The 25,446-nt window shown below is 41.2% G+C and overlaps 1 protein-coding gene across 3 annotated transcripts in view; it reads left to right on the forward strand.

Annotated features, from left to right (window-relative positions):
• The window catches only part of LOC128696193 (fibrinogen C domain-containing protein 1-like), a 357,843-nt gene that overhangs the window by 262,283 nt on the left and 70,114 nt on the right, over positions 1–25,446 (forward strand). For all 3 annotated transcript variants that reach the window (XM_070084766.1, XM_070084765.1, XM_070084764.1), the window contains exons 3-8: positions 5,869–6,005; positions 7,306–7,402; positions 8,074–8,167; positions 9,989–10,100; positions 14,128–14,261; positions 20,847–21,054. In XM_070084766.1, the coding sequence (XP_069940867.1) occupies positions 5,869–6,005; positions 7,306–7,402; positions 8,074–8,167; positions 9,989–10,100; positions 14,128–14,261; positions 20,847–21,054 (782 nt within the window). The remainder of the gene's footprint in view (positions 1–5,868; positions 6,006–7,305; positions 7,403–8,073; positions 8,168–9,988; positions 10,101–14,127; positions 14,262–20,846; positions 21,055–25,446) is intronic.

A 25,446-nucleotide genomic window follows, 5' to 3' on the forward strand; every position in this document is an offset into this window, starting at 1 on the left:
GGTTACATCATGTGGTGTGGGTAGATCATGTAGTGTGGTTACATCATGTGTTGTGGGGTGATCATGTGGGTGAGGGTGCATCATGTGTTGTAGGGAGATCATGTGGGTGAGGGTGCATCATGTGGTGTGGGTAGATCATGTGGGTGAGGGTACATCATGTGTTGAGGAGAGATCATGTAGGTGTGGGTAGACAATGTAGGTGAGGGTATACCATGTGTTGTGGGGAGATCATATAGGTGTGGGTAGATCATGTGGGTGAGGGTGCATCATATGAGTGTGAGTGTGGGTGTGGGTGTGGGTGTGGGTGTGAGTGTGGGTGTGAGTGTGGGTGTGGGTGTAGGTGTGAGTGTGGGTGTAGGTGTGGGTGTAGGACTATGGTCACTGCTAGACTGTCTCGCTCTCTCACTGTTGTTTTCTCCGTTGGTCGTCATCGATTTCTGATGATGACGAGGAGAGAGATGAAGAAAGGATGAGTGAGTATGGACTAGAGAGAGAGAGAGAGAGAGAGAGAGAGAGAGAGAGAGAGAGACAGAGAGACAGAGAGAGAGAGACAGAGAGAGAGAGAGAGAAGAGTGTATCATACCAGATGTCTTCTCCAGAGACATAAGCTTCCAGATATGACTCTTTCTTCAACAACTTTTCTTCAACCAAGCCTTAATTGAACAACGTTTCGCTCTGTTTTGAGCAAAATGTTGTCTAATAGGCCTGATCTGCTATTAGATTTTACTTTTTGTTGACACTTTACTGCCTATCCTATAACATCTAAGATACACAAATAACCCGCACATAAAAGAGAGAAACTTACGACGACGTTTCGGTCCGACTTGGACCATTTACAATTATTATTGTATATTTATTGGAAAGCGCTAAATCTGTAGAGGACATACGACTACTGAGTAATTAAAGGCAATCAAGTTTGATCCAAGGAAATGGAAGGCAGCTCTAATTCTCTGGAGCAAAAGCTTCTCGTAGGCATCAAGACACTCCCCCTTTTTTGAAGGCTTTTCTTCTGTGCCCTCTTTTCTCTGGCAGATTTCACCTGCAAGACGCCCCTTCCTCAGCAGACCTCTGAAACGCACCTTCCTCAGCAGACCTCTGAAACGCACCTTCCTCAGCAGAGAAACCATCTGAAATGCTCCTCTCTCAGCAAACACTCCTCCCTTTCTGAGATGCCCTGTTCTCACTAGACCTCTTTGGAGCGCCCGTTTCTCAATAGAGAAACCACTTAGACGCCCCTTTCTCAGTAGACAACCCCTCTGAGAAACTCCTGTTCCAGTAGACTAATCCTCCTCCTTAATTTAGACTTCCCTTCTCTAGGCGTCTCTTCTCTAGACTTCCCTTCTCTAGACTTCCCTTCTCTAGACTTCCCTTCTCTAGCCTTCCATTCCTCGGTAGATATCTCCAAGCCGTCCTTCCTGTCCTTGATATTGTGTTGCCACGGGTGGTAGCTAATGCAGACATGTCCCGTGTCGCCCGTCAAGGTCGGGAAGCTGGAGGCGACAGCAGCAACACTAAACACAGCACCGAGAAACTTCATGAAACTTTGTTTATGTCTGTTTGTGAAAGACTTGGCTTGGAACTTACGTTATAATCATCACACACAAGAAGACCGATACAAAATACTTTCCTGATCATCGTGTTAATTGATGTTTTTTTTTGTTTCATGATGGGACAAGTTGTATCTATAGTAACTGCATCGACATACTGGTATGTCTTTAATAAAGTGGTTATTGAAGTGCTCCATTATGATAATGTCGTTTATAACTCTTTCTCCGACTGTTTTGGAAAGTGGCAACAATACAGTATATGTTATGCACGCTGGTGTGCAATATAATACTGTAATTATTTTCTCAGTAGTTCATTTAGCAGGTATAAATGTCAAAGAGAGGAATCCCTATTTACTGCCTCCATCACTCTCGATTATATGGATAGCTGAGAAATCAACATATAATATCCAGAATTTACAACAAAATTTAAAACTTCTGGAAGTGTATGTATGACACGCTGGGGGTTTGATCCTTTGTAAGGTACTTGGCCCTCTGAATTCCAAGAGGAGACTGGAGAGTATAGTGACCTTGTTACAGTCTCTCTCTCGTACTTAAATTATAAAACTTGCGGTTTTTCAGGAGCCCAAAAAGAGAGACGTGTAACGGAGCTCGACTAGACGCATTTAGCGGTTTTCTCTCGTTGATTCACAGCTCCTCAGCTTCCGTTAGATTCAGTATGACTAGGAGATCTTCTCAAGGAAATCTACAATTCCTATTGAGTTTATTTTCACTTGAGATCGATCAATGTACAAGATCCTCCGCAGCTTATGTGAAGTCCTGTTCACCAGGAATTCAGTATTACCATCGTCTTCAAGAACGGAAAAGTTTTTTCAGGAGCAAAAGAATCTAATTCTTTTAATTATTATTATTATTATTATTATTATTATTATTATTATTATTATTATTATTATTATTATTATTAAAAGGGAAGATTAAAACCCGTAGTAGTCACACAAATCCTCTGAAATGAAAGATACTCATGTCTGATACGGGTAAGGAATTAGGAGCTCAATTTCCTGACATCAAGAGTCCCTTCACAAGCACCAACAGCCTTCCTCCTCTCCCTCCTTGAAGAGCGTGATCCCACTCATGCAGCGACCTCAGACTCATTTCTGGACCTTGGCGCAAGGTTGTAGCATCAATTAACCTGAAGGTATGCAATTATCTGGACGATGAGAGCTAGACGTTGTACCGGGTTGCTTGCTTTGTAATTTGCACCTGACCTCGTAAACTTAAATCATTTTTAAGACAATACCGAGACTCTACGTGGCTTGTTTATGGTCCAAACCGGACCGAAACATCTTTATAAGTTTGTTTCTTACGTGTGGGTTACTGGCGTTGCTTAATTGAAATAATAATAACTTTTTTAAGTACTGTTACTTTTGATAAGCATATACGTGTGACATTCCCGTGACAGCCTGGTCAAGCAGCTGTGGCTGCCAACAGCCCACATAACGGCTCATTAGTTGGTGAGTTCGTTAATGGTGTTTAAAGCCGTTCTACTACACTAAGGTTATTAAGGTTACATGTAACATTTTCACCACCAGATAAGAATATTTTAATCCCTAAAATAGGGCCTAAAATGAGGTCTCAGCATATATACCCTTAGATAAATAGACCTCGTGGTATATATATCCTTTTAGCAACAGCTAGGAGACGTCGCACGATACTGCGCAGATCAGAAAGATTTCAGTTGACTTAAATTTGTCCATATATATAACAGTAAATTAAAAACATTAATCAACTAATATTAAATCATTATATTAAGTAAAAAAAAATAATAGAAAAGCTTGATTTGATACTAGAAAAACATATTAAGCTTCAAAAGAAAGCCTTACTGAGAGACAGATAAAATGCACTGCATTAGAAAGGTTCTTAACAATTTATAGGTGTAAAATGTATGATGCAAATATATCGTAGAAATGATAAACAGAAATTTGAGAGGAACATGAAAGCTATATAACATGCAAATATACTGATGAGGTTAATAATTTTTATTGAGCGTCATTGTGGGTTTTGGATGATGCCAGGGAGATGCTAACCTCCCTGGTCCAGGAGATGACAGCATCCTGGTCAAGAAGATAACAGCATCCTGGCCAAAAAGAAGACAAGCATCCCTATAGAACTAAGAGCGTTCCGGTTCAGAAGGTCACAACACACCAGCTCTGAATAAGACAGCGTGCCAGACCACAGATATAACAGCATCCCGGTCCAGAGATGACAGCATCCCGGTCCAGAGATGACAGCATCCCGGTCCAGAGATGACAGCATCCCGGTCCAGAGATGACAGCATTCCGGTTCACAGATGAGAGCATCCCAGTCAGAGAGAGAGAGAGAGAGAGAGAGAGAGAGAGAGAGAGAAATGAACTATCTTGGACTCGTGGGGACAGCATCAAGTTAAAGGTGTGTGAGCCATGGGTCGTCACGTAGGACTCTGGTTGCTCCAACAATAAAGAGCTCAGGCCAATCTTGTCTACGGGAAACAGCCTAGTTTTCAGCAAACATCCATACTAATTTGTTTGAATTTCTGTTATTGACGAAAACCTGGTGAATATGTGTGTGTGTGTGTGTGTGTGTGTGTGTGTGTGTGTGTGTGTGTGTGTGTGTGTGTGTGTACTCACCTATTTGTACTCACCTACTTGTGGTTGCAGGGGTCGAGTCCTATGTCTTGGCCCCGCCTCTTCACCGGTTGCTACTGGGTCCTCTCTCTCCCCGCTCCATGAGCTTTATCATACCTCGTCTTAAAACTATGTATGGTTCCTGCCTCCACTACGTCAATTTCTAGGCTATTCCACTGCCTGACAACTCTATGACTGAAGAAATACTTCCTAATATCTCTCTGACTCATCTGTGTCTTCAACTTCCAATTGTGACCTCTTGTTTCTGTGTCCCCTCCCTGGAACATCCTGCCTTTGTCCACCTTGTCTATTCCGCGCAGTATTTTATATGTCGTTATCATGTCTCCCCTGACCCTCCTGTCCTTTAGTGTCGTCAGGCCGATTTCCCTTAACCTTTCTTCATAAGACATTCCCCTTAGCTCTGGAACTAACCTTGTCGCAAACCTTTGCACTTTCTCTAGTTTCTTGACGTGCTTTATCAAGTGCGGGTTCCAAACAGGTGCTGCATACTCCAGTATGGGCCTGACATACACGGTGTACAGTGTCTTGAACGATTCCTTACTAAGGTATCGGAATGCTGTTCTCAGGTTTGCCAGGCGCCCATATGCTGCAGCAGTTACCTGGTTGATGTGTGCTTCCGGAGACATGCTCGGTGTTATTCTCACTCCAAGATCTTTCTCCTTGAGCGAGGTTTGCAGTCTTTGGCCACCTAGCCTATACTCTGTCTGCGGTCTTCTTTGCCCTTCCCCTATCTTCATGACTTTGCATTTGGCGGGATTAAATTCGAGAAGCCAGTTGTTGGACCAGGTGTCCAGTCTGTCCAGGTCTTTTTGAAGTCCTGCCTGGTCCTCATCTGATTTAATTCTCCTCATTAACTTCACATCGTCTGCGAACAGGGACACTTTTGAGTCTAACCCTTACATCATGTCGTTCACATATACCAAAAATAGCACTGGTCCTAGGACCGACCCCTGTGGGACCCCGCTCGTCACAGGTGCCCATTGTGATACATCATTACGTACCATGACTCGTTGTTGCCTCCCTGTCAGGTATTCTCTGATCCATTGCAGTGCCCTTCCTGTTATATGAGCCTGATCCTTTAGCTTCTGCACTAATCTCTTGTGAGGAACTGTGTCAAAGGCCTTCTTGCAGTCCAAGAAGATGCAATCAACCCACCCCTCTCTCTCGTGTCTTACTTCTGTTATTTTATCATAAAGCTCCAGAAGGTTTGTGACACAGGATTTGCCTTCCATGAATCCGTGCTGGTTGGCATTTATACTCCTGTTCCGTTCCAGGTGCTCCACCACTCTCCTCCTGATAATCTTCTCCATAATTTTGCATACTATACACGTCAATGACACAGGTCTATAGTTTAGTGCCTCTTTTCTGTCTCCTTTTTTAAAAATGGGAACTACATTTGCCGTCTTCCATACCTCAGGTAGTTGCCCAGTTTCCAGGGACATGTTGAAGATTGAAGATTGTGTGTGTGTGTTTATGTGTGTGTGTGTGTGTGTGTGTGTTTGTGTGTGTGTGTGTGTGTGTGTGTGTGTGTGTGTGTGTGTGTGTGTGTGTGTGTGTATGATATTTCTTTCAAGACTGATCGCTAATATTCATTGTGTCTTCTCATCCTCATGGTGCTGATGCTGGTGCTGCTGCTGGTGCTGCTGGTGCTGCTGATGCTGCTGGTGCTGCTGATGGAGCAGGTGGAGCCCGGAGGAAAGTGTCTCTGGTGGAGCTACAGCAGGTGGTGACGGAGGCGCTGGAGCAGCAGCTACAGCCTCTCAACACCGCCCTCAGGCTCGTCAGACTCGATGCCTTCACCGACAGTATACACCGTCAGGTGGGTCCTTTCGGTCACTTCAATCACTCTCTTCAGTCCCTTTGATAATTTTATTCAGTCACTCGCTACTCTACCCCCTTATAAGGGGTATCTGGATGCTGTTGCAGGGCTCTTGATCCAAAGAATCAGCTGCCTCCCCCGTCCTCCTCAGATCAGACTTGATTATCTTCCATTCCCCACACGCTGATGACCCTGCAGGTTTAGCGCTTCCCCCAGGAATCTCATTAGAGTAACAATAATCTAGATTTTAATTCTTCCTGAAGGATCATTCCTTCCTTCCTGTACTCTGTTTTTTTTTTTTGTGTGTGTGTGTCCCCCCCTTTTTTGTGTGTGTCCCCCCTTTTTTTGTGCGTGTCCCCCCTTTTTTTGTGTGTCCCCCCTTTTTTAAGGGGGAGAGTTCGTAGCTCTTTTCGTTTTCTTTCGTTTATTTTCGACCTTCTTGTTCCTCCTTTTGTTTATGTTTTATCCATTTTCGCTTCCTATTTTTACACCCTTTTCGTTCCTTATTTATGTTTTTTTTCTGCCTTTTATCTTACTCTTCTTATCTCTCTCACTCTCTCTCTCTCTCTCTCTCTCTCTCTCTCTCTCTCTCTCTCTCTCTCTCTCTCTCTCTCTCTATTCTTTTTTCACCCATTTTTTCTTTATTTCTTTTGTTTCCTCCTCTCTCTTTACTATACATTTATTTCTTTGCTTTCTTCCCTTTTAGTTTTCTCCCATTTTGATTTTCACTTTTATTTTCTCTGTTTTGTTTTTCTCTTCATCTTTCGTTCTTCTCCGTAGCTTTTATTTCACTTTTATCATTGTCTTCTAATTTATCATCATTTGCCTCTTTTTCCTTCGCTTAGGAAATGGGGTATGGGATGTCTCTCTGTTTACCCGGATCAAGAGCTTTACCACGGCATCACAGACACTATTATATAAGGTTTCCCAGGTCCATGGAAATTCTGTTTTTTGCATGAAAGGGCTTCTGATCCAAGAAACTGGAGCTACCCTCCATTTTCTTGGTGCTATACACCAAAGAAATCACAATAAAACGCGTGACCGCAAATATAAAATTAAGTACTTCAGTGAAAATAGGGAAATAAAACCTGATCGCTTTCGTGTGCTTAACACATCTTCAGAGCAATGATTCCTCTGAGGATATGTGTGTGTGTGTGTGTGTGTGTGTGTGTGTGTGTGTGTGTTTGTGTGTGTGTGTAAGCACGTCAAAGCGCTCACGTTTTATTTCCGGTTTCCATTATGGTATTTATTTCCGTATACATATGCAATTATTAAGAGTTATTTCCCTGTGTGAGTGCAGCTGGGCACGATGGAACACATCCAGAGCAAGTTACTGACGGAGTATGGAGAGCTGAGAGCTGCTGTGGGAGAGGTGTCTCGCAACACCGTGGAACTTGGTGAGTGGGAGAGGGGATAGTGGGAGAGGGAAAAGTAGAAGAGGGGAAAGTGGGAGAGGGAAGAGTAGGAGAGGGGGAAAGTTGTAGAAGGAAGGGTGAGAAAAGGGAAAATGAGAGTGGAAGGAGGTTGGAGATGGGTGTGTGTGTGTGTGTGGAAGAGGAGAAGGAGGGTGGGAAAGGGGACGAGGGTAGATAAGGGTAGTGTGAGGATAAGAAAGGAGTGAAGACTGGATGGAGTTTAAGGTAACTATTTACCTTTAAACACTTGAAAAATCGTAATATATGGCTTCTTAACGTCTTCAGTCATTAGTAGGTTACCTAGAAGTTTTCCTTACCTTGAAAATGACTAGTAAATTTGCTTTCCTAATGACCACTAATGTGTTTGTTTTACGACCTAAAGCTCTAGTAACTTAGAGCTCTAGTAACTCAGAGCTCTAGCAACTTAGAGCTCTAGTAAGTTAGAGCTCTAGTAACTCAGAGCTCTAGTAACTCAGAGCGCTAGTAAATTAGAGCTCTAGTAACTTAGAGCTCGAGTAACTCAGAGCTCTAGTAACTCAGAGCTCTAGTAACTCAGAGCTCTAGTAAATTAGAGCTCTAGTAAATTAGAGCTCTAGTAACTCAGAGCTCTAGTAACTCAGAGCTGTAGTAACGTCACCTGGTGGTTGTTTCAGCCAAGCAGGTGGCCACACTGGATGTACGTCTCGCTGCCATCGACAGAGCTCTCTCTCCTCCACGAGACCGACAACTTCCCCGGGATAACCTGGAGTAAGTACCTGCCCTAACTATGATAATGTCTGAGTGCCTGAGAGTGCCACTGCCCCGGTGTGTAGAGCTTCCTGTTGGAATGTTTGATAAAGACCTTGTATAAGTGCCTGACCTTCATGGTGCATTTATAGTGACTCGTCGGAGAATTCTAAGCTAGCGTTGAATTGTAATTTAGGCTTCAGGTCGTTATGGCCTAGTGATATGGCCTAGTGATATGGCCTAGTGATGTACCTGTGCTGTGAAAGGAAAGACCTGGTCAGTAAGCTGGCGTCGGGGGCCATCTGTCCTTTCAGCTAACTCTGATTACCTCTGCCTTAACTTCTAAGTTAAGCTTGACTTTCTTCTCTACCTTTAAGTTAACCTTAATGACCTTATAATGGCTGTCAGTCAACATTAATAAATAATTCTTTTATCTATTATATTTTTTGCCCGTTTCCCAAATAATAGTAACGATTTATATTATCAAAGGTAAATGAATAGAAATCATTTGAATTTTTATCACACGTACTAATTAAATTTGGAAAAAAAATGGCCCAAAAAAAAAAAAACTTGTATACTTTTATTTCAAGTTAAACTAAAATGAATTTCGTGCCAACTCTTCAAGTAGTTTTCGGGTCCACTTGAAGCTCTTCTCAGACAACTTCAGCAACTCTTTCCCGAGTCTTGTCGCTTTTCACCTAAATGGCAACTATCTTGCCTGAGCATTGCCATCTCTGAGAGCATTTTTCACTTGTTGAGAGCACTGCCCACTTTCTGAGAGCATTGCACACCCTCTGGGAGCATTGCCCTCTCACTGAGAGCACAACCCTCTTATTGAAAGCATTGCCCAGTAGACAATGTGTTTCTGACAGAGTACTTGAAAGTTGAGCAGAAATAAATTATCTTGAGTGAATTTCCCTGTACTGTAGTTAGGCCAAGCGAGACACACACACACACACACACACACACACACACACACACACACACACACACACACACACACACACACACACACACACACACACACACACACACACACACACACACACACACATACACACACACACACACATACACACACACCATTATCATCATCATCATCAAGTTTTGCTGAGTCAGGTGAAGAATAATCTGTTTATGATGTGGGTTGCTGGAGAATGACGGAGACGCTGTCTTGAGTGTTGAAGAGGCTATATTGTGTGTTGGAGACGGTATAAAATAAGTGACGGAGGATTATTCTAATTTTAGAGGAGGTTACTGTGTGTGTGTTGGAGAAGCTATTGTGAGTGTTGGAGAAGCTATTATGACTGTAAGAAAATCTATTGTGAATGCTGGAGAAGCTATTTTGACTGTAGGAAAGGTTATTGTGAGTGTAGGAGAGGCTACTGTGAGTGCTGGAGAGGATACTGTGAGTGTTGGAGAGGCTATTGTAAGTGTTGGAGGGTACTTGTGACTGTAGAGAGGCAATTGTTTGTGATGGAGAGACTAGTATGAGTGTTGAAGGACTATTACGACAGTAGGAGAAACTATTGCCTGTGTTGGAGGGGCTATTGTGTGTACTAGAAGAATATTGTGTACATTGGGAGAGATAGCTGAGCGTGTTAGAAGACTGCAGTGAATGTTGGCGAAACTACTGTGCATGTTGAAGAGATTAATATGTATATTGGGAGGCAATCGTAAGCGTTCGAGTGCCGCTAGCCCAACTACGATATCTGTTGTCTCCTGCTATACGTTCATAGACCATGTTCCCCCATTATTTATCGTTCCTAACTTGTTTCCACCATGAGCCTACCTTCTTGCCACGTAACCCCCGCTAACTAGGCCTCTCTCGTGCTCGACTAGGCCTGACCCCGTCAACAACGAGGACTACCCCCAATCAGCCGTGCCTCACGACTTGACCCAGGTCACAGATGCTGTCAGAGATGCTGTCAACTCTATCAACAACAGATTACAGGTGAATATGTGGCAGTTCGAGAGATTAGATTGGATAAATAGATGTAGGTAAGAGCTCTTAGCTCGTAAATAAAGTTAGGAATCTTAACCTAATCTTGTAAAACAATGTGTAAGGAGAGAGAGAGAGAGAGAGAGAGAGAGAGAGAGAGAGAGAGAGAGAGAGAGAGAGAGAGAGAGAGAGAGACAGACAGACAGACAGACAGACAGACAGACAGAGAGAGAGAAAGAGATTAAAGAAACTAAATGGGAGCCTCATAATCAGTAATTCGTGTTGCTAGACCGCACATTTTCATTATTATTATTATTATTATTATTATTATTATTATTATTATTATTATTATTATTATTATTATTATTATTATTATTATTATTATTATTATTATTATTATTACTTTTAATATTCAGGGGAAGCGATACACATAGGCGTCATACAGCGTCTATGTAAAGAGAGGCAATCAGGTTTGATCCAAGGAAGGAGAGAGTCCAATTCCTTGGATCGAGAGCCCTTTCATCATGATGAATGAACATTCCTCAAAGGGGCGCATTTAGATAAGTCTTGCAATCATTCAGTCTTGCAACGCACTTACAGATAACAGCGCAACAGTGTTGCAACCATTCAGAAACACTTGCCTTGAGCAGCCATTGCGGGTTTAAGTGTTCACAGTAACGTATTCCTCTCCCGAGCAATAAGCGCAGCACTTACTAAGTTGTATGTGTGTGTGTGTGTGTGTGTGATATAAACTTTGATAATAGATACCAACAAACTGGTTAAAAATAAGACACATAAGCAAACACTAGGACACGTTTATTAAAAAAACGTTTCGATCCCAGGATTGAAACGTTTTCTAATAAATATATACTACTGTGTATGTCTGTCTTTCCGTCTGTCCGTGTGTCTGCGTGTTATATGCGCGAAGAGTTTTAGTCCCCTGGCATTGGACATCTCTTACAAAACCATTCTCAAACTACCTTATTGTTCGTGCGTGAAAACGAAGCTCACTCGCGTAGCAATTTGGATAAACGTCATCCATGAAATCGAGAAAAAAGACCAGATAATCCAAGGAACCTATAAACCGGTTCGCAGAAGAATATAGGAAGAGCAAGGGTCTCTGGAGCGTATATGAAACAAGGTCTGCTATCCCCGACAGTGGACTCAATAACCGTCGTGAAATTGATAACCGGGACAATTTCGTATAATGGAGTGCCCTTGACGACCCACTCGTGGGCTCAAGGCAATCCAAGCTGACAATATCATCTTCTCGGTACGAGGGGTGAGAACACTCGGGAGAAAGAGAGTAAAATGTAACAAACACAGCCACTCGGCATCACCGACTAAACCTGGAGATACTTCACGGAGGAGTGGATGCTGGCGAGATCATAAGGTGATGGAGGGTTGGATACCTTGAAATATTGGAGGCTGGATGATGATCCACCTGGTAATGATAGACTACTGGATGCTACATCACCTGGTAATGAAGAGGAGAGGATTGGATGCTCCACCACCTGATGATCAAGAAGACCGGATGCTTTACTACTTGGTAATCAAGAGGACTGGATGTTCCTCTCAGAATACATCCACCAAGAGTTTTCTGCAAGCTTTATTTCAGTGAATGCAATACCCTTGAGGTTAGTGGTCTAACTGACACTTGGGCAGTCGTTACGTCTGAGTCTAACTTGCTAAAGTAACTTTCAATATGAGTAGTGCCCCTCCGATGCTAAGTCTTACAGAGGGTGACTCTGCTGACACCTTTGTTGCATACTTATCGCCGGGGATCAGATTGCGAATCGCAGGAACTCGGCCCCCATCTCCTCCTCCCCATATCTCTCTCTCTCTCTCTCTCTTTCTCTCTCTCTCTCTCTCTCTCTCTCTCTCTCTCTCTCTCTCTCTCTCTCTCTCTCTCTCTCTCTCTCTCTCTCTCTCTCTCTCTCTCTCTCTCTCTCTCTCTCTCTCTCTCTCTCTCTCTCTCTCTCTCTCTCTCTCTCTCTCACCACAGATGAACTCTGTGCTTTTGTCCGAGTTTTGTAAATTATGGTAATTTAGTCGATCATACTTCAGTCTAAATGAAGCTCTGGATCGATGCTTCCAGCACAAAGAGTTTGTTCTCGATTTGCAAGGATGGTGGGGGAGAGCCGTTCTCCATCACTGGAAAACTGGATTGTTGACTCCTGCCTAGTGATACACCCAAACCAGGGCTTAAAGTTGGAATGACTGGAAGATTTATGTAATTATATGTCAAAGATAACTATGGAAAATTGATTGGAAGATGTGTGTGTGTGTGTGTGTGTGTGTGTGTGTGTGTGTGTGTGTGTGTGTGGTTATGCATCAGATCCGGCGCTAAACTAAAAGATTGCGTAGTTATATATATCAAATCCGGTACTAGACTGAAAGATTGCGTAATTGTCCGTTAAATCCGGCGCTAGGCCGAGAGTCTGCTTAGTTAATGAGTCAATTCCAGCGCTAGAGGACTTGAAAACTGCGTAGTTATACGAGGTATTGGAATATTGTGGCGACGAGAAATGAGCCTCATACCAATTAATAAATGGAGGCAGATTTATGCACATTTAACAGCAGCGCTTAATAAATTGGATAACCGAATCGTGTTGCATGAAATGCGGCAACCAAATACAGTTCTGGCAGGAAATGGTGAAGGCAGAATTGGTTGTAAAACGAGTGTACATTGCATGAACCTTCGGGAGTCAATGTTTAAATTACAAATTATCTCCTGACAGCAAACTCGTTTGCAATTCTAAAAAAAATTAAGACATTTGTAATCACAATGTTGATTTAACGAGTAGCGGTGCCATATATGTTTCATGGTCTATCCTGCTCTCTCGACGTGATGTGACTGATTAATGGCCTTGGTACCTGCCAGAAGGGAAGGAGAGAGGGATATGATCGCGTCGTACAAAATACGCATACGACATACGCAGAATATAGAAAAATCGACTCTTTGCCAGGGTTGTAAAATGGACTGGCGGTGTGAAGGCTTTGTGAGCCCCGAGCTCTCTTGTAATTTAAGCCCTCCAAATAGGCCTACATATAAATATTTGCATAATATACGATGTGCAGTATAGCTCCCAGCTAAAGTATACGCTGTATATAATAAACATACAATAACTGAAGCAAATGGTTGAGTTTGATTTAGAAGTTTTCTTGTTTACTGTCTCGTCTGAGATATTTTGCCCGATGGATAATCGTTATATCTATGTGGCTCATGCCCATTAGAGCCACCTGATACAAAGAAAATAGTGGAATATTTCCACGTAATTTTTATTTTTAAAAATAATACATATGTCTCTCTCCCCGGTGCTTGAAGATGGAATGTGATTAAGACTTAGTCATCTCACTACGTATCATCTCTCTACGTATCATCTCTCTACGTATCATCTCTCTGCGTATCATCTCTCTACGTATCATCTCTCTGCGTATCATCTCTCTACGTATCATCTCTCTGCGTATCATCTCTCTACGTATCATCTCTCTGCGTATCATCTCTCTACGTATCATCTCTCTGCGTATCATCTCTCTACGTATCATCTCTCTGCGTATCATCTCTACGTATCATCTCTCTGCGTATCATCATCTCTACGTATGATCTCTCTGCGTATCATCTCTCTACGTATCATCTCTCTGCGTATCATCTCTCTACGTATCATCTCTCTGCGTATCATCTCTCTACGTATCATCTCTCTGCGTATCATCTCTCTACGTATCATCTCTCTGCGTATCATCTCTCTACGTATTATCTCTCTGCGTATCATCTCTCTACGTATCATCTCTCTGCGTATCATCTCTCTACGTATTATCTCTCTGCGTATCATCTCTCTACGTATCATCTCTCTGCGTATCATCTCTCTACGTATTATCTCTCTGCGTATCATCTCTCTACGTATCATCTCTCTGCGTATCATCTCTCTACGTATTATCTCTCTGCGTATCATCTCTCTACGTATCATCTCTCTGCGTATCATCTCTCTACGTATTCTACGTTTCCCCCTCTCACGTTTTATTTACCTCTCTGCACCAGTCAACGGAGCGGAGGTTCAAGGAGGACTTGGCCACTCTGGAGAACAGGACGACGGAGGCGCTGAAGAAGTCCCACTCAGACCTGGACCGACGCATGGCCATCGCTGGCCTCGACAGCGTTCTCATCCTCAACACGTAAGTTTTTAAGTTATTCCTAAGTTGTTCCTAACTTGTTACTAAGTTCTTCCTAAGTGAAGTCAGTCGTCGCAAGGATTTGGTATAAATCTGATGTTCTGTTTAGTGCATATATTATATACTCATTTATATTATTTTTGGTGCGTAATCCTTGATTATTTTCGTCATGGTTGTGTATAATTCTCGTTAATTTCCATGTCTGAGTAACTGATGTATATAACAACACTGATATTTTAATATTTGCTTATATTTACCTAATAATTATAAAATGTTATGTGATGTGTACATGAAACCCACATGTAAATCAAGAATAGATTATATATATATATATATATATATATATATATATATATATATATATATATATATATATATATATATATATATATATATATATATATATAATATATATATATATATATACATACACCAGAGGTGGACCCCTTCTGTATATATATTTTAACAAACCGGCAGTATCCCACTAAGGCAGGGTGGCCCAAAAAGAAAAACGAAAGTTTCACTTTCTAAATTTAGTAATTTATACAGGAGAAGGGGTTACTAGCTCCTTGCTCCCGGCATTTTAGTCGCCTCTTACAACACTCATAGCTTACGGAGGAATAATTCTGTTTCACTTCACTATGAAGATAAGAGGAAATAAACAAGAACAAGAACTAGTAAGAAAATAGAAGAAAACCCAGAGGGGTGTGTTTATATATGCTTGTACATGTATGTGTAGTGTGACCTAAGTGTAAGTAGAAGTAGCAAGACGTACCTGAAATCTTGTATGTTCATGAGACAGAAAAATGGACACCAGCAATCCTACCGTCATGTAAAACAATTACAGGCTTTTGTTTTACACTCACTTGGCAGGACGGTAGTACCTCCCTGGGTAGTTGCTGTCTACCAACCTACAACCTATAATATAAATAAATATATATATATATATATATAATATATATATATATATATATATATATATATATATATATATATATATATATATATATATATATATATATATAATGTAGTGGAAGGAAGGCGGGGTAGGGGTCGGCCTAGGAAAGGTTGGAGGAAGGGGGTAAAGGAGGTTTTGTGTGCTAGGGGCTTGGACTTCCAGCAGGCATGCGTGAGCGTGTTTGATAGGAGTGAATGGAGACAAATGGTTTTTAATACTTGACGTGCTGTTGGAGTGTGAGCAAAGTAACATTTATGAAGGGGTTCAGGGAAACCGGCAGGCCGGACTTGAGTCCTGGAGATGGGAAGTACAGTGCCTGCACTCTGAAGGAGGAGTGTTAATGTTGCAGTTTAAAAACTGTAGTGTAAAGCACCCTTCTGGCAAGACAGTGATGGAGTGAATGATGGTGAAAGTTTTTCTTTTTCGGGCCACCCTGCCTTGGTGGGAAACGGCCAGTGTGATAATATTATATATATATATATATATATATATATATATATATATATATATATATATATATATATATATATATATATATATATATATATATATATATATATATATATATATATATATATATATATATATATATATATATATATATATATATATATATATATACATATCACTCGCCTGTGATTCGAATCACCGTATCTAACATGATTATCCCCCGACTGATTACATCTAACTCGCCTGTGATTCAAATCACCGTATCTGGCATGCTTGTGGCTGAATTGATCATACCTGTCAAGACTGTGACCCGAATGATCATACCTGTCAAGACTGTGACCCGAATGATCATACCTGTCAAGACTGTGACCCGAATGTTCATACCTGTCAAGACTGTGACCCAAATGACCATTCTTGGCAAACCTATATTACTCTTGTGACCACATTTAACTTGTATGTAACTCGGGCACGTAAGACGCGCTTGTCATTTTACTGACCAAATATATCTGCAGTGCTCCTCACCCAAGTGGCCACACGTTTTACATAATGATGATGCCTATGTAATCCAGGATAAAATGACCTTAACGACGGCATCAACTACACTAATTCCAGGCGAGAGAAAAGCGTCACAATTTGTTTCAATGATAGAAATTATGTTACGCTACGTGGGTCAAAGAACCTTTGTAAGCTCCGTGTTTAGAGAGGTTCTTTGCATAGGTGTATAAAAATTTGGGTTTTTTGTGTTTGTTGAAGCGTCCAATCATTACTGGGCCGCTCACCAGCCTGCTTTGATGTTTTGGGCTGGTGATATTTAGTGTTTCTGATGATTAGTGTTGGTGGTGCGTAATAATCGTGGTATATATTCTTGATGGTCTTCAGTGGTGCTTTATTTGTATATTGTGGTGTACAGTGCTAATATTTAGTTTTAAAAAAAGAGGTTTAGTGTTGGTGTTTCGTGTTATTAAGCTGTAGGAAAACCAGGAAAGATATGACCACGAAGTACACAATACTCAAAGGACATGCCGAGGGCAAGAACAAGGTGCCATTGATACAAATTAAAAACACAAGTGAGCCCTAATGAAGCTGCGAAATAATTCTCCAGTCTCAGAGTGGCAAGAATAGAAGAACAATGCACTAGATGAGCAAGTGGTAGAAGCAATGACAACAGAGCTACAAAAATAGGTACGATAAAGTTAAATTGGCAAGGAGCCAGCAACTCAATGGGCTACAAGACAGAGCCAGGATCTGTAACTAGACCCTCCTGTATAATCAAATCTGTGAGTAAAAATGCGAGTAGAAATCGGTGAGTGAAAACAGGCTGAGTACAGCTCAGCAAGAATAAATCGGGGAATACAAATATGCGAGTAAAAATCGGTGAACAGAAAACGATGAGTGCAAACCGGTGAATATACATCATCGAATACAAATCGGTGAATATGCATGTAATATAAGGAACACAATAGGTCCGCCCGTGCGCAACACCCGACCACCACAACAGTGACTAGTTACAAATAGCTGTGTTTCTAAATTATTCTGCTAGTAGTGTGGGATCTTCCTTTAGCAGTGTTTGTACTCTGTTGTCCTGGCAGTGTTTGTACTGGTGTCCTAGCGGTGTTTGCACTGTTGTCCTGGCAGTGTTTGTACTCTTCTGGCAGTGTTTATACTCTTATTCTGGGGTGTTTGTACTCTGTTCTGGCCGTATTTGTAGTGCTTGTACTCAGTTGTCCTGGCAGTGTTTGCACTGGTGTCCTGGTGGTGTTTGTACTCTGTTATCCTGACAGTGTTTGTACTCTTGTTCTGGCAGTGTTTGTACTCTGTTGTTCTGGCGGTGCTGTTCTAAGCTAGTGTTTACCATTGTGGTGGTAAACACTGGTTCAGAATTTTTACGTTACTTGCTACAGACAAAAGAATTAAAAATAAACACAACTGGAATTAAATAGTTTCTCTATTGTCAACTTCCTTTTAACAAAAGCGTCGCTGTTGTTGTTCACCCAATGCGAGTTGTGAATACTATGGATCGCTGCTGAGATTTTTTCATGTTAAATTAATATATTTTTTCCATGCATTTTTTTTTTATAATTTGGTGATATGTTCATTTTGTTTGTTGCTGTTTAATATACTTTCCGAGTTTGTAGATTTGTTTCGCCTTAAAGGAACGTTCCCGAGTCTACACTCCGGAAGTGAGGATTGTTTATCTCCTGCTTTTGTCATCCTCAAAATTTTTTTTCATTAGTAATATGGGCAAAAGTATTTTCGGCTACGTGTACATATTTGCTCCACTTTCTCCAAAAGTGGTCATTCACAGGGAATTTGTTGTTCACAACCTCGACAGGAGTCAGTCATACGATCTATCACTAAGAGAGTCTCATCAAAACAGCATATCAGCACTGCTGATAAAAATGAGAATGTTAATATAGGCAGGAGACAGTCACTTTGGTTTCGTTTAGATAGCTTGTAGAATCCATATTTAAATCCAATTTATGTGTAATGATGTATGAGAATATATGATCCAGGATATGAAATGGAACGGGCTATTATGGCCCAGGAACAAAAAGGTCTGTTATCCTGGGTGTAAAAGGGAACAAGGAGCAGAAAAAACACAGCTGAATGACTTTGAATTATATTTTCCTTTACCAAGTGCGATTATAAGTATTTACAAGTATGTACACTATATACAATTGGAAATATATGTGTACAACACGGTAAAGCAAAAGGCAAAGACAGGAGACAGAATGGACAATTGTGTTCAACCAGCAGCTGGGTGAAAATGACAAGGGTAAGAATGTGAGTGGTATCCACGTCACCTTCACAATTGCCAGATCCACAATGTGATTGGCTGAACCTAGGAACTGATCTGACGATGGGGCCCCGATCGTCCGACCCTTAGTTACCTGGTTCTCTAGTTGCTGAGGCAGCCTACATGAGTGTGTTAACATGCTCTAAATAAAGGGTACATACTCTTTGCATGCAACACGGGCGTAAGGAAAGCGATCATGCCCAGTCTCCAGTTATTATATCATGAAGGAAGTCTTGCCAGTTAGTTACTGAGATATCCTGCTATAAAAGTTAGTGTTAAATGAAGTCAAACCGTACTGTCTGTTCGCGACAGTTATGATGATCACAGTCATAAACGTTAAGAGCAATGAACACTAAATTAAGACTCGACTCATTCGTTACTTGTACAGCAAGTATCTCCATACACACTTGTACAGCAAGGATCTTCATACACACTTGTACAGCAAGGATCTTCATACACACTTGTACAGCAAGGATCTTCATACACAATTGTACAGCAAGGATCTTCATACACACTTGTACAGCAAGGATCTTCAAACACACTTGTACAGCAAGGATCTTCATACACACTTGTACAGCAAGGATCTTCATACACACTTGTACAGCAAGGATCTTCATACACAATTGTACAGCAAGGATCTTCAAACACACTTGTACAGCAAGGATCTTCATACACACTTGTACAGCAAAGTATCTTCATACACACTTGTACAGCAAGGATCTTCATACGCACTTGTACAGCAAGGATCTTCATACACATTTGTACAGCAAGTATCCTCATACACACTTGTACAGCAAGTATCATCATACACACTTGTACAGCAAGGATCTTCATGCACATTTGTACAGCAAGAATCTTCATACACACTTGTACAGCAAGGATCTTCATACACACTTGTACAGCAAGGGTCTTCATACACACTTGTACAGCAAGTATCCTCATACACACTTGTACAGCAAGGATCTTCATACACACTTGTACAGCAAGGATCTTCATACACACTTGTACAGCAAGGATCTTCATACACACTTGTACAGCAAGGATCTTCATGCACATTTGTACAGCAAGGATCTTCATACACACTTGTACAGCAAGTATCCTCATACACACTTGTACAGCAAGGATCTTCATACATATTTGTACAGCAAGGATCTTCATACACACTTGTACAGCAAGGATCTTCATACACACTTGTACAGCAAGTATCCTCATACACACTTGTACAACAATGATCTTCATACACACTTGTACAGCAAGTATCCTCATACACACTTGTACAGCAAGGATCTTCATACACACTTGTACAGCAAGGATCTTCATACACACTTGTACAGCAAGTATCCTCATACACACTTGTTCAGCAAGTATCCTCATACACACTTGTACAGCAAGGATCTTCATACACACTTGTACAGCAAGAATCTTCATACACACTTGTACAGCAAGTATCCTCATACACACTTGTACAGCAAGGATCTTCATACACACTTGTACAGCAAGGATCTTCATACACACTTGTACAGCAAGGATCTTCATACACACTTGTACAGCAAGGATCTTCATACACACTTGTACAGCAAGTATCCTCATACACACTTGTTCAGCAAGTATCCTCATACACACTTGTACAGCAAGTATCCTCATACACACTTGTTCAGCAAGTATCCTCATACACACTTGTACAGCAAGGATCTTCATACACACTTGTACAGCAAGGATCTTCATACACACTTGTACAGCAAGGATCTTCATACACACTTGTACAGCAAGGATCTTCATACACACTTGTACAGCAAGTATCCTCATACACACTTATACAGCAAGTATCCTCATACACACTTGTGTTTATCTGGCTGAGTTTGCGAGTGTTGAACTTCTACCCCCGTGTTTATGATTTTGAGTAAGATGTGAAAAAGAAGTTAAGTAAGAAACAAGAAGAATGAGACACTTGTGCAACATTTGGGAATCTTTATTGAGGAAACGTTTCACCAGCCAGTGGCTTCATCAGTCCAATGTAAAGAAGAACGGTGGAAAGAGAGGAGGAGTTTGAGGTAATCAGTCCCACCGTTCTTTTTTATATTTGACTGATGAGCCACTCTGTGGCGAAACGTTTCCTTAAAGATGGCTCATGCTTATGAATACATCATTCTAATGCTCTCATTATATTACTAATAAAACCAACATTGAAAAAATACAGGAAAACGTAAAAGCTCTCGTGTGTTTCTGCATACATCTTCAGAGGAATAAGAGGCAAGAGAAGCACATGGGAGAATTCAGATTTTCCTGCTTATTTTTTTTTATATTTGCAGTTACGCGCATTCGGATTTCTCCCATCACTAGTAAACTCACGTCACCTGCAAATCCCATTCTCTTTCCCTCCCAGGTTGGATAAGATGGCCAACAAGAGCTGTTCCCAGCAGCTGTCTAACAGACGTAGGCCTGTCGGAGTGTCTTCATCCCACCAAGAGGCTCACGACGACGCTCTGTTAGCACGACCACGGCCCCAGAAGGCCAACCTGGAGGAGAGCCCCACGCAGGATGAACTGGCATACTTCCCGGCGGAGGCAGAAGGAGAGGAGGGTGAAAATCAGGTGGGTGTAGGCAGCGGAAGTAGGAGAACAGAGGCTAAGCAGGAGAAATAAAAGACAGGTATTGAGGAAGAGAGAGAGAGAGAGAGAGAGAGAGAGAGAGAGAGAGAGAGAGAGAGAGAGAGAGAGAGAGAGAGAGAGAGAGAGAGAGAGAGAGAGGCAGGGTAGGAAAATATTTGAGGCTTATGGGAAGGAGGAAAAGATAAGAAAGGGCATTTTTGTTTAAATATAAGGGGAAAGAATAGGAAGATATTTTCTTGGAGTGGAAAGGAAGGAAAAAAAGTGATCTGATGGAAATTAAATTTAATGAGTGCTAAAAAAAGAAAGAAAAAAGAATTAGGAAACTGGAAGAAGATTGTGAGAGGAAAACAAATGCCGAGACAGAGAAGAATGAAAGGAGTAAGAGAAGGGTGAGGGGAAGGAGGAAGAAGAACGAGATATGGAAGTAGAAAGACAACCAGAAATAGGACAGGTAAGTCGGCGTAGAAGCGACCCATCACCACACACCACTGGGAGACAGGATTACCATCAGTCTTCTTTATTGTGGTATTACGTGTCAGAGCCCTGAGTTGCTCCCTCGTTAACGAGAAGGCGGTTGAAGGAGCATGGAGGGAGAGAGAGAGAAAGAGGAAGAAGGGAGGAAGAGAGGGAACAGAGAGGGAGACCAGATTCAGGAAGAAGAGCAGAGACGAAGAAAGGAAGAGACAGGTGGAGGAGCAAGAGTAAGCAGAGAGGAGAAGGATGAAGAGAATCAGAAGGGAATATGAGAGGGGCTGGAACAAAGAGAGGGAAGAGCCAAGGCATAGCTAAATGAAAGAGAGATAGAGTCAAAAAGAGGAGAAGAAAGAGAGTATAATGTTTATATAAATTAGGAAGAAAGAATAATGAGAGAGACAGAAGGAAAGAGGTAGAGAGAGAGAGAGAGAGAATGGTGCTTAAGTAAATGAGAAGACGGTAAAGAGACGAGAAAAAAGTGAAGAGAAAGAGCACCTTTGGTACTGCCATCACGTAATTGCTTAATTAAACAGCACTTTAATTCCTCAACGAACATTCTAACTTCTCCTCCACAATCATTCTAACTTCTCCTCCACAATCATTCTAACTTCTCCACAATCATTCTAACTTCTCCTCCACAATCATTCTAACTTCTCCTCCACAATCATTCTAACTTCTCCTCCACAATCATTCTAACTTCTCCTCCACAATCATTCTAACTTCTCCTAAACAATCATTCTAACTTCTCCTCCACAATCATTCTAACTTCTCCACAATCATTCTAACTTCTCCTCCACAATCATTCTAACTTCTCCTCCACAATCATTCTAACTTCTCCTCCACAATCATTCTAACTTCTCCTCCACAATCATTCTAACTTCTCCTCCACAATCATTCTAACTTCTCCTCCACAATCATTCTAACTTCTCCTCCACAACCATTCTAACTTCTCCTCCACAACCATTCTAACTTCTCCCCCACAATCATTCTAACTTCTCCCCCACAATCATTCTAACTTCTCCTCCACAATCATTCTAACTTCTCCTCCACAGTCATTCTAACTTCTCCTCCACAATCATTCTAACTTCTCCCCCACAATCATTCTAACTTCTCCTCCACAATCATTCTAACTTCTCCTCCACAATCATTCTAACTTCTCCACAATCATTCTAACTTCTCCTCCACAATCATTATAACTTCTCCCCCACAATCATTCTAACTTCTCCACAATCATTCTAACTTCACCCCCACAATCATTCTAACTTCTCCTCCACAATCATTCTAACTTCTCCTCCACAATCATTCTAACTTCTCCTCCACAATCATTCTAACTTCTCCTCCACAATCATTCTAACTTCTCCACAATCATTCTAACTTCTCCTCCACAATCATTCTAACTTCTCCTCCACAATCATTCTAACTTCTCCTCCACAATCATTCTAACTTCTCCTCCACAATCATTCTAACTTCTCCTCCACAATCATTCTAACTTCTCCTCCACAATCATTCTAACTTCTCCACAACCATTCTAACTTCTCCTCCACAACCATTCTAACTTCTCCCCCACAATCATTCTAACTTCTCCCCACAATCATTCTAACTTCTCCTCCACAATCATTCTAACTTCTCCTCCACAGTCATTCTAACTTCTCCTCCACAATCATTCTAACTTCTCCCCCACAATCATTCTAACTTCTCCTCCACAATCATTCTAACTTCTCCTCCACAATCATTCTAACTTCTCCACAATCATTCTAACTTCTCCTCCACAATCATTATAACTTCTCCCCCACAATCATTCTAACTTCTCCACAATCATTCTAACTTCTCCCCCACAATCATTCTAACTTCTCCTCCACAATCATTCTAACTTCTCCTCCACAGTCATTCTAACTTCTCCTCCACAATCATTCTAACTTCTCCCCCACAATCATTCTAACTTCTCCCCACAATCATTCTAACTTCTCCTCCACAATCATTCTAACTTCTCCTCCACAATCATTCTAACTTCTCCCCCACAATCATTCTAACTTCTCCCCACAATCATTCTAACTTCTCCCCACAATCATTCTAACTTCTCCTCCACAATCATTCTAACTTCTCCTCCACAATCATTCTAACTTCTCCTCCACAATCATTCTAACTTCTCCCCCACAATCATTCTAACTTCTCCCCACAATCATTCTAACTTCTCCTCCACAATCATTCTAACTTCTCCTCCACAATCATTCTAACTTCTCCCCCACAATCATTCTAACTTCTCCCCACAATCATTCTAACTTCTCCCCCACAATCATTCTAACTTCTCTTCCACAATCATTCTAACTTCTCCTCCACAATCATTCTAACTTCTCCTCCACAATCATTCTAACTTCTCTTCCACAATCATTCTAACTTCTCCTCCACAATCATTCTAACTTCTCCTCCACAATCATTCTAACTTCTCCTCCACAATCATTCTAACTTCTCCTCCACAATCATTCTAACTTCTCTTCCACAATCATTCTAACTTCTCCTCCACAATCATTCTAACTTCTCCTCCACAATCATTCAAACTTCTCCTCCACAATCATTCTAACTTCTCCCCCACAATCATTCTAACTTCTCCTCCACAATCATTCTAACTTCTCCTCCACAGTCATTCTAACTTCTCCTCCACAATCATTCTAACTTCTCCCCCACAATCATTCTAACTTCTCCCCACAATCATTCTAACTTCTCTTCCACAATCATTCTAACTTCTCCTCCACAACCATTCTAACTTCTCATCCACAATCATTCTAACTTCTCCTCCACAATCATTCTAACTTCTCCTCCACAATCATTCTAACTTCTCCTCCACAATCATTCTAACTTCTCCTCCACAGTCATTCTAACTTTTCCTCCACAATCATTCTAACTTCTCCCCAACAATCATTCTAACTTCTCCCCACAATCATTCTAACTTCTCCTCCACAATCATTCTAACTTCTCCTCCACAATCATTCTAACTTCTCCTCCACAATCATTCTAACTTCTCCTCCACAATCATTCTAACTTTTCCTCCACAATCATTCTAACTTCTCCCCCACAATCATTCTAACTTCTCCCCACAATCATTCTAACTTCTCCTCCACAATCATTCTAACTTCTCCTCCACAATCATTCTAACTTCTCCTCCACAATCATTCTAACTTCTCCTCCACAACCATTCTAACTTCTCATCCACAATCATTCTAACTTCTCCCCACAATCATTCTAACTTCTCCTCCACAATCATTCTAACTTCTCCTCCACAATCATTCTAACTTCTCCTCCACAATCATTCTAACTTCTCCTCCACAATCATTCTAACTTCTCTTCCACAATCATTCTAACTTCTCCCCACAATCATTCTAACTTCTCCCCACAATCATTCTAACTTCTCCTCCACAATCATTCTAACTTCTCCTCCACAATCATTCTAACTTCTCTTCCACAATCATTCTAACTTCTCCCCACAATCATTCTAACTTCTCCCCACAATCATTCTAACTTCTCCTCCACAATCATTCTAACTTCTCCTCCACAATCATTCTAACTTCTCTTCCACAATCATTCTAACTTCTCCCCACAATCATTCTAACTTCTCCCCACAATCATTCTAACTTCTCCTCCACAATCATTCTAACTTCTCCTCCACAATCATTCTAACTTCTCTTCCACAATCATTCTAACTTCTCCACAATCATTCTAACTTCTCTTCCACAATCATTCTAACTTCTCCTCCACAATCATTCTAACTTCTCCTCCACAATCATTCTAACTTCTCTTCCACAATCATTCTAACTTCTCCTCCACAATCATTCTAACTTCTCTTCCACAATCATTCTAACTTCTCCTCCACAATCATTCTAACTTCTCCTCCACAATCATTCTAAC

The sequence above is a fragment of the Cherax quadricarinatus genome, chromosome 14 (assembly GCF_038502225.1).
Source record: "Cherax quadricarinatus isolate ZL_2023a chromosome 14, ASM3850222v1, whole genome shotgun sequence".
Lineage (NCBI taxonomy): Eukaryota > Metazoa > Arthropoda > Malacostraca > Decapoda > Parastacidae > Cherax > Cherax quadricarinatus.